This window comes from Acipenser ruthenus, chromosome 18 (assembly GCF_902713425.1).
Source record: "Acipenser ruthenus chromosome 18, fAciRut3.2 maternal haplotype, whole genome shotgun sequence".
Lineage (NCBI taxonomy): Eukaryota > Metazoa > Chordata > Actinopteri > Acipenseriformes > Acipenseridae > Acipenser > Acipenser ruthenus.
In genome coordinates this window covers 5,353,475-5,364,057 of record NC_081206.1, presented here as the reverse complement: position 1 = coordinate 5,364,057, position 10,583 = coordinate 5,353,475, and the positions used below count along the sequence as shown (strand labels likewise).

At 38.1% G+C, this 10,583-nt stretch overlaps 1 protein-coding gene across 1 annotated transcript; it reads left to right on the top strand.

The window, feature by feature from the left end:
- The first annotated feature begins 6,284 nt into the window (after window positions 1-6,284).
- On the top strand, window positions 6,285-10,153 carry LOC117433270 (transcription factor MafB-like). Its single transcript, XM_058990957.1, has one exon. It carries the CDS (start codon window positions 6,867-6,869, stop codon window positions 7,878-7,880), a length of 1,014 nt encoding a protein of 337 aa, XP_058846940.1. The 5' UTR covers window positions 6,285-6,866; the 3' UTR covers window positions 7,881-10,153.
- Window positions 10,154-10,583: the final 430 nt, after the last annotated feature.

Here is a 10,583-nt window from a genome sequence, read left to right as displayed (position 1 = left end):
CAGTAAAGACGTTATCTGTAACGGGTTAATAAACGCTAGTCTTATACATAATATCATGTAAGTGTGGTTATATACATTTTTCTATTGCATTTTAGTGTTGAATATGAATTGACACATACATAATTACATTTGAATTAATGACAAGCTCCCACAACTGCATCTCACTTTCTAGAGTAAAATTCGATTTTTTTTTTTTCATTGAAGCCAGAAGACAAGCCAATGCTTATGCAAAACCAGCAGATTACTATTAGTAATATCACCATCAATATACATTCAAAATGTATTTTTCTATTTGAAGCACGGTACGGGTGTCCACATAGTTAATCCATTCTGACACGGGACATATAGCTTAATAAAAGGTTCAGATGGGACCCTACCTCACTGGATTCTTCATGCCTTTAAAAATCTAAACAGAAAAAAAAAAAAAACCCTGTCCACTTTTGAACATATTACAGAATGCTTCAGATGGAAAAAAAGGAGCAGGCTGCTTGTGGAGAGCGCATCTATCATTCATTAATTCAATGTATTAAGATTCGGCACTTGATATTTGAGGGGTGATAGCGGCACCTTACTCACCCCCATCGACGCGTCTTGTAACAGCTCCGATTACTTCATGTGCAATCCTGTTTCTGAACGAGAGTTCTCGATGTACGAACTGAGCTGCTGTTTTTTTTTTATGAAATATATATATATATATATATATATATATATATATATATATATATATATATATATATATATATATATATATATATACACTATTCGATAAGATCAACAGCAACAAGATACAGCAGCGGGCTATAAGGTAATGGTTGGGGGAGATGCAACGATCTTAAATCCGGACAGCACCGCATGTTTAACTGACTGCTATGGGAATAAGAGAGTGTGTGTGTATATATTTTTTTAAGGTGTTTCTGTTATTCATTCTTAAAAATCGTAGGATGGGGATCTCATTAGTATAAATAAGCAACCATCAACACTTTTTTCGCTGTCTATAAGCACACGGATCACTTAATAGATCATTAACCAGCAATATGCTGCTGACTTAGACATTTTTACTCCACGGCTGCGTTACAACCTGCTATTACAAAAGTGGGGGGGATCTTCCAGCAGCCCTGGGTGCATCACAGAGCATTACAATATTGTGCAAGCAACGCTGCAGGGCCAATGCACGGCACAGGTTATTATTTCGCGCGCCCTGGTCTTGAGCGGTGTCACACTATTTGCACTCCAATCGAATCTCTATTTGACATGCAAATGCACGTGAGACTTATTTTTACACACTGGGTGTTTTCTTGTCTTGCACGACATTTAGTTTACGCGGGAATGTGTAAAATGTAACACAAGCTGTTTTTTTTTTTTATAATTACAGATTTAACACAAGATATGTATTTCCCTTGAGTGTGTAAAGCGTAGGGCTATGAAAATGTGCATGTACTAAGTAATAATTAGTTTAATAGGCCTTCATCTGCAAACAATTAGCAAAATGCTTCTTAGAATGGGTTAACTTATGCTTTACAGCTGTATGTATACTCCAAAATGCATGCGTTAAAATGATCAGAGTTTGCTCGATTAAGAATTGTATTGAATCAAACACGATGTTTATACAATCACAGGTTTAACATGCAAGGTGTGAGCACACTATGTTGACAGGTGCATCTTTTAAAGTGTTACTATATTACTATATCACCGCTGCGGTTTAGTTGTGTCACCGCTATCCTTATAATGGCATTTTAAAAGTACTGAATAACAAACACTCTATCAACTGTAGACCAATGACGTATTTTGGTCATTTATGCATAGCATTTAATAATAATTCCACACACCATATATTTTTATTATTTGGTACTTCTGGAAAGCGGCTGGATAATGGTGTCATTATTCAAATGTAATCGAAAAAGTTATAGACTACTGACAGCCAAGCTTAGTCATTGTTGGATATTAATTTTGCACTAGAAGAGAATATTTGAAAGGTCTTAAGTTTCAATAACCACATCATGGTGTTGATTTTAAGTTTATTTTTTCTTTCTTTCTTATAGACTGCTTTAACTGAGAAACGCGTCTCAACGACATAACCGGGAACTAATATATACGTGCGGGTTTTAAAACTATAAATAAGTATAAATGACAGACATGTGGCCACAAGTTTCGCAGTGAAAGTTAGCAAAAATCTGAAATCTAAAAAATGTGGAGGTTAAATATGCCCCATGTAGTGAAACAATATGCAGCCCCCCCCCCCCCCCCCCCCTCTTTCTCTTCTTCTGGTGTCTTTCTTTAAACCCCTTGTTATTATTATTATTATTATTATTATTATTATTATTATTATTATTATTATTGTTAATGATACTCATCATCATCATCACCAATCAATAAACCTGAAGCATGAAACTTTATAAATGACCGCACAGCTGCATAGAACTTTACAGAATGTAAGTGGGTATTAATTAAACACACACGAGCATTTGTGTACAAACAACGCTGGCTAGCTCTGTCGCTTTCTCTGCGCGCAGCAACCTCAATTCCTATTGTGATCAATACCTGGAGGTGTGTAGCCGCCGCCTCTGTGTACGCGAGGAGGAAAACAGGATTAGAATCAAATCGATAGTTTCACATTGACTCATTTACAACCAATTTCCTGCAAATTTCTGAAAAGACTTCGTGTTGAACTGAACGATTTATTAAAACACTATTTATAAAAAGCTGCAGGCCTACGTCCCTGTACAACAGTCTTTACTAATTGAATATATATTGCATTTCTCCTCACTGATGCTACTTTGCTGTTATCGGTTATATATATATATATATATATATATATATATATATATATATATATATATATATATATATATATATATATACAGTACTGTGCAGAAGTTTTAGGCAGGTGTGAAAAAATGCTGTAAAGTAAGAATGGTTTCAAAAATAGACATGTTAATAGATTATATTTATCAATTAACTAAATGCAAAGTGAGTGAACAGAAGAAAAATCTAAATCAAATCCATATTTGGTGTGACCACCCTTTGCCTTCAAAACAGCATCAATTCTTCTAGGTCCACTGCCACAAAGTCAGGGATTTTGTAGGCTTATAGTCAGGTGCATGATTAAACAATTATAACAAACAGGTGCTAATGATCATCAATTCAATATGTAGGTTGAAACACAATCATTAACTGAAACAGAAACAGCTGTGTAGGAGGAATAAAACTGGGTGAGGAACAGCCAAACTCACCTAACAAGGTGAGGTTGCTGAAGACAGTTTACTGTCAAGAGTCATACACCATGGCAAGACTGAGCACAGCAACAAGACACAAGGTATTTATACTGCATCAGCAAGGTCTCTCCCAGGCAGAAATTTCAAGGCAGACAGGGGTTTCCAGATGTGCTGTCCAAGCTCTTTTGAAGAAGCACAAAGAAACGGGCAAAGTTGAGGACCGTAGACGCAGTGGTCGGCCAAGGAAACTTACTGCAGCAGATGAAAGACACATCATGCTTACTTCCCTTTGCAATCAGAAGATGTCCAGCAGTGCCATCAGCTCAGAATTGGCAGAAAACAGTGGGACCCTGGTACACCCATCTGCTGTCCGGAGAAGTCTGGTCAGAAGTAGCCTTCAAGGAAGACTTGCGGCCAAAAAGCCATACCTCCGACGTGGAAACAAGGCCAAGCGACTCAACTATGCACGAAAACACAGGAACTGGGGTGCAGAAAAATGGCAGCATGTGCTCTGGACTGATGATTCAAAATTTGAAATATTTGGCTGTAGCAGAAGGCAGTTTGTTCGCCGAAGGGCTGGAGAGCGGTACACGAATGAGTGTCTGCAGGCAACAGTGAAGCATGGTGGAGGTTCCTTGCAAGTTTGGGGCTGCATTTCTGCAAATGGAGTTGGGGATTTGGTCAGAATTAATGGTCTCCTCAATGCTGAGAAGTACAGGCAGATACTTATCCATCATGCAATACCATCAGGGAGGCATCTGATTGGCCCCAGATTTATTCTGCAGCATGACAACGACCCCAAACATACAGCGAAAGTCATTAAGAACTATCTTCAGCGTAAAGAAGAACAAGGAGTCCTGGAAGTGATGGTATGGCCCCCCACAGAGCCCTGATCTCAACATCATCGAGTCTGTCTGGGATTACATGAAGAGAGAGAAGCAACTGAGGCTGCCTAAATCCACAGAAGAACTGTGGTTAGTTCTCCAAGATGTTTGGGCCAACCTACCTGCCGAGTTCCTTCAAAAACTGTGTGCAAGTGTACCTAGAAGAATTGATGCTGTTTTGAAGGCAAAGGGTGGTCACACCAAATATTGATTTGATGTAGATTTTTCTTCTGTTCACTCACTTTGCATTTTGTTAATTGATAAATATAAACTATTAACATGTCTATTTTTGAAAGCATTCTTACTTTACAGCATTTTTTCACACCTGCCTAAAACTTTTGCACAGTACTATATATATATATATATAAATATATATATATATATATATATATATATATATATATATATATATATATATATATATATATATATATATATATATATATATATATATATACGTTTAGTGGTCCCTATATAAGTACAGTGTTGAAACAGAATGCATTTGCACGGCGTTTTTTGACGCTATACAAATCAAACACGCCCATCAACAGTAATGTATAATTAATTAATTTAATTAGTTCTAATCCATTACAACGTTGATCAAATCACATTTCTAATGTAATACAGTTAATGTAAAAACAAGTTATGTGTCCATTGTATACATTTTATAAAACTTTAATATATATATATATATTAAAGTTTTATAAAATGTATACAATGGACACATAACTTGTTTTTACATTAACTGTATTACATTAGAAATGTGATTTGATCAACGTTGTAATGGATTAGAACTAATTAAATTAATTAATTATACATTACTGTTGATGGGCGTGTTTGATTTGTATAGCGTCAAAAAACGCCGTGCAAATGCATTCTGTTTCAACACTGTACTTATATAGGGACCACTAAACGTATATATATATATATATATATATATATATATATATATATATATATATATATATATATATATATATATATATATATATATATATATATATATACATGGAAATAAATGACATTTGTATTACTACCTTTTGGTACAGAAAATGAAGCTTCGTGTTGAGTTTGGAAAGGCAACGTGGTAATTCCGAATGAAGCCACATGGGGTCACTCTTTAGCATGTTTTCCGAAACCAGCACAAGACACTGAGAACCCCACACCCCCCTTTCGGGTTTCCTGAACGGTTACAAAATGTTCAAACAAAAAACAAAGCGTCCTGTTATCTCAACAAAGAGTAATTACGCACAGAATCTATACTCCGTGGCAATTCAAAACACAATTTGAGAGGGTTTTTTTTGTGTTTTTTTTTTTTTTTGCGAGAGCATTAGCACGTAACGAGTTAACCCCTTCACGTCTGTTATTTTATTATGTGTTTATATATTTATGTTTTTCTCTTTTCCAGGCGCCTTCTTTTCATTAAATTAGCAATAATGAAATAAATGTGCTAAATAGATGAACAAGGTTATGAGTGGCTTCGGGTCTTTTTTTATTCCAAAACGAAATCTGTAAAGCAAACAATAATAATATTTGATGCTCAGAATGGTTTCGCATTTATTCTACAGTTTTAGAATATCTTTTAACAAGAATGCATTTCCTTCCACAGATTTAAAAAGAAACACCTTAAAGTTTGTTGTAGTTATTTTAGAATGTAGATGCACAGTGCAAAGTGTTATCAAATGAAAGCTCGAATTAACCATGTGATTCTATAGTAGAACGACCAGGGACGGTCTTGGATGTGTTTCGTGAGGTTCCCTTCGAAATGTGACGCGCAGTCGGTACTTATCAGTACGGGGGGGGGGTTCAACCTTTCATTTTTCACTCTGCGTTATTTCAAGTTAACAGCGGCGATGAGTTTAAATAACATATTTTTGCTGAGACAAAAACAAACTTTGGAAATCAAACAATCTGAAAAACACAATCCCCGTTGAGGACAAAGCAGTATGAACAGTGAAGGCATTGGATCCCTACACTCTCTCTTCTCTCTCCCCCCCTTCCCTTCAGGGAGTCAGCTGACTGCCTCTATCTGTCAAACTACCCCCCCCCCCCCCCCCCCCCTCCTTACTCCCTGTAGCACATGCTAATCAGACTCTCAGCCCTCCTTCCATTGGAGAAAGCCTGGTTTTAAGCCGCCTCTTTTAGCGTCACACCAGGCCGGCTATAATAATAAAGCGCAGGCTAAGCATTCTCTGAAGCTCAGAGAGAAACTCAGGAGCAGAGCGTGTGATAGAGGAAGGAGCTGAAATCTCTGCGGTGCAGAGAGGGAAAGCTGCTTTCTTCGCGAAAAAAAAACTTCACCCGCACATCTTTTTTTTTTCTTGATAAAGGGACTTACAATACTGGACTGCAGCAGGGAGACGCTCAGCTGTAGCTAATGTTTGTCATAATATATTTTGTAGCGTTTGCTGTTTTGCAAGGAGGAAAAGAGATCTGAACTTCGTACTTTTGCAGAGGTGCTCAAATAAGATTACTTACTTACAGCCTCTAGTTTGTACAGCCTCTAGTTTGCACAGTATAGCCTAGCGATTATTGTAGCAGCTGACAAAAACATAATCTTGATGACTGCTGTGCATTAGTGAAACAAATTTGACTTTTCTCGTTTCGTTTACTCCAAAGAAGAGAGTCGCATGTTATAGAAGTCGAGTTTTGCAGCAGTGGACGGAGTAGTTAGTATACTGCCCCTTGCATGAAAACAAGAGATACGGAAAAAAAGTGAGTTTTGCAGCGTTGGCAAGAATAGCAGCCTAGTTACTCAGATAAAGAAACTATGGCTGGAGAGCTGAGCATGGGAACAGAGCTCCCCGCCATCCCGCTGGAACTGGAATACGTCAATGACTTTGATCTGATGAAGTTCGATGTGAAGAAAGAGGCTCTGGCCGGGTTGGATCGCGCCTCCATCCGGCACTGCAACCGGCTCCAGCCGCCTGGTTCGGTGTCTTCTACTCCGATCAGCACGCCGTGCAGTTCGGTGCCTTCCTCGCCCAGTTTCAGCCCGACAGAGCAGAAGAGCCACTTGGAAGAGCTCTACTGGCTGCCTAGCGGCGGCTACCACCAGCAAATGAACCCAGAGGCGCTGAATCTGACCCCGGAGGACGCGGTGGAAGCCCTGATAGGTGCCACAGCACACGGCCACCCTCCGCCTCCACACGTTCAGCAGCAGCTCCAGCAAGGCGGCTTCGACGGCTACAGAGCAGCCCACCACCACCACAGCCACGTTCACGGCCAGCAGCACCATCACCAGTACCCTGGTGTCCCCCACCATCACGATGAGCTCGCAGGACACCATCATCCGCACGGCCAGCACCATCACCACCACAGCCAAGATCTCGACTGCCCATCCCCTACCTCGCCGGAGTCTCATCAGGAGCTTCACCACCGCCACCACCACCACCAGCAGCAGGGTCACCACGGAGGGGGGCTCAACGTGGAGGACCGCTTCTCGGACGACCAGCTGGTGTCCATGTCAGTGCGGGAGCTCAACCGGCACCTGCGTGGCTTCACCAAGGACGAGGTGATCCGCCTGAAGCAGAAGCGCCGGACCCTCAAGAACCGGGGCTACGCGCAGTCATGCCGCTACAAGCGGGTGCAGCAGAAGCACGTCTTGGAGAGCGAGAAGACCCAGCTGGTTAATCAGGTGGAGCAGCTCAAGCAAGAAATCAACCGGCTGGCCCGCGAAAGAGACGCGTATAAACTCAAGTGCGAGAAACTGACAGGCAGTAACGGGTTCCGAGAGGCTGGGTCCACCAGCGATAACCCGTCATCTCCAGAGTTCTTCATGTGAATCAGCGAGTGAGTCCAGATAAAATAATAATAATAACAATAATACATCATCATAATAATAAGTACATAAACAATTAACACATAAATACTATTACTACAAGAAGAGACTATCAAGAAACAATAATCTCATATCTAATCATCTTCATCTGAAAACCCAATTACAAGCGAGCTAGGAGTGGTAGACAGAGGAGGCAATTTCTTAAAACTTGTGCAACATCTCGACTTGTAGATTAGTTGCTTTTACTTAAATGTAGAGTCAGATACACTTTTTTTTCCAGAGACGATTTTAAAATGCCTGCTCTGAACTTTCTTTCTATACTAATTTGCTTACAACTCCCAGACATAACGTGAAGTGGGACTTATTTTCTTGCAAGCGTCTTCTGCTACAGGGGATGCTAGAACAGACATATACAAGCGACTGAACACCTGTCTGGACTAAAAGAGAAAACGCTGGATGCAACATCTGCAGACAGTACTTGCCTGGAAAAAAGAAAAAAGGAAAACAAAGGAAAGTCGCTCTACGTAATAATGCCAACTTTCTTTCCCTGTATGTGCCCCGCTTGAGAATTTAGGACTACTGGATGAGGGTTACATTTTATGCAACATTTTCTTGGTTTCCTGCCTGCTTGGTTATATATATATATATATAAAAACAAAAATCTGCATTAAATATTAATCCTGCATGCTGGACATGTATGGCAATAATTTCTATTTTGTACCTTTTGTTCTTGTTTATCTTAAACGCATGTTGTCGATCTAAGCTTTTTATTTGTTGTTTTGTTTTTGGGTTATATTAAAAAAAATGAAATGATCACAAAATATAAACGTTACTGCTTGAGCAGTTTTCATTGGAGAGGGTTGGGGGGAGGGGTGATTTTTAGCTTGTAAATATATGCAATATTAAACTGCACAGGAACTTGGTTAGAGGCTGGTTTTAAACTTATTTGATTTAGTTTGGGGTTTTTTCAAAGTTATGGGCATTTTTTTGTTGCAGTTGCATTAAAAGACATCCAACTTTGTAAATGAAGTGCACTTTTAATGTTTTGGTTTATTATAGTTTCTATGTCTGCAGTTTTCATTTTGGTTTTGTTGTGCTGGCCTCCTTAAAGGAAGACAAACAAGGACTACAGCGATACGGTAACGCGACAAAAGTAACTCTCGCATGACAGCAATCAGAATTACCAAGCTATACTACAAATGTAGTATTGTGGCACTGCTGTTCAATAATGTCATTGCTGGGGGCTTAAGTTAATGTGTTAACATACACACATAAACAGCTAGAAGTATTCCAGTTACCCGAAATTGAGATTATAGTTTGAGGGATACTGATGAAGACAATAATTCTATTTTATAGAGATAGTCGCAACTTTATACAATCAGATATTTTTTGTACATTTTTAGTAAATCGTTTATTTTCAGTAACTGTTCCAGGAAATGTATTGGTATTTTCAAATTCCACCAATGTAGTGTCAATTGAGCCATCCTTTATAAAATATATACTGTAAGAAATGCGAACACTGATTTATTTATAATACCTGGAGTGATGTTTTGCACCTGTAAATGAAAGTGTCTAAAATACAACAAGAACAACGTGAGAGAGCTGAATTTCAATAGATATTTGTGAATATTTGTAGCATTCTTCAGACGAGTTAAACAGTTAGATTTTTAATCAGGTATATTTTACGTTTTCCTTTATTTTTTTTCTGCCGGTCAGTAAAAAAAAGGATTCAGGTTTTGCACTTACAAAAAAATCCCAAAATGAAAACTGTGTGTGTGTGTGTGTGTGTGCGTGCGTGCGTGCGTGTGTGTGTTTCTGTTTTAATTTGAAGTTTGTCCTTTTTTGTTTTCAGTGTTTCTGGTTCTGCTGGCCAGATGCATACGTTTTTTTTTTAATTTTTTAATTTTTATTATTATTATGTTTTAAATTAACAGATATAGAGTCAGGATCATATGTAAAAGCATGGTGCTTGCATTTTAAAAAAAGATTGTTAAAAAGAATCATGCATTAAAAAATACAACCTTTGATTTGTTACTGATTCAACTGTGTTGAAATCAAACTTAAAACTGCAGCAGCGGATTTTTTATTTTATTTTGTATTATTATTTCATGTATTTTGCAATGGGGATCAATTTTCAATCCTGTTTATATAAATGAAAAAAGGACTGTAGTAGTTCCATTCAGGCTGGTTTCTGTTTTGTCTTATTTTTTGTTGTTTTTGGAAGAAATGGTTTCCTATTTTGCTTATTAAAGTCATTGAAATGGCATTTATTTTGAGGACTTGCTTACTGGTGTCTTTTTTTTTAGTCACATTTGAATAAAAAAAGCATTCACATTTTTTAAAATAATAAAATAAGAGTTTGTAAAATAACATGTCGTAGGTCTAAGTTAATTAATTACGATGTTACTGTGAACCAAATATTGAGACATTAAAAAAACGATATTCTCATTAGAAAAACAAAAACACAAAGGTATTTTGAAGAGAACAAACACGAAAGCAAACAAACAAACAGAAGATGGGCAGTAATAGCATATATCACAATGGATTATTGGGGTATTAGTAACTCGCTTTCTTAAAACTACACCCTTCCCTAAATGCACGCCGCTTAAGGCAATACTGCATATCAGTGGTGCATTTAATATATCCAGGAACTTAAGTGGTGTTTGGTTTCATTGCATATGGAAAGCTGCGCTATATCCCACTATT

What these genes read in the sequence shown, in the direction of transcription:
- LOC117433270 (XM_058990957.1), top strand. Translation starts at nt 6,867, where the DNA reads ATGGCTGGAGAGCTGAGCATGGGAACAGAGCTCCCCGCCATCCCGCTG.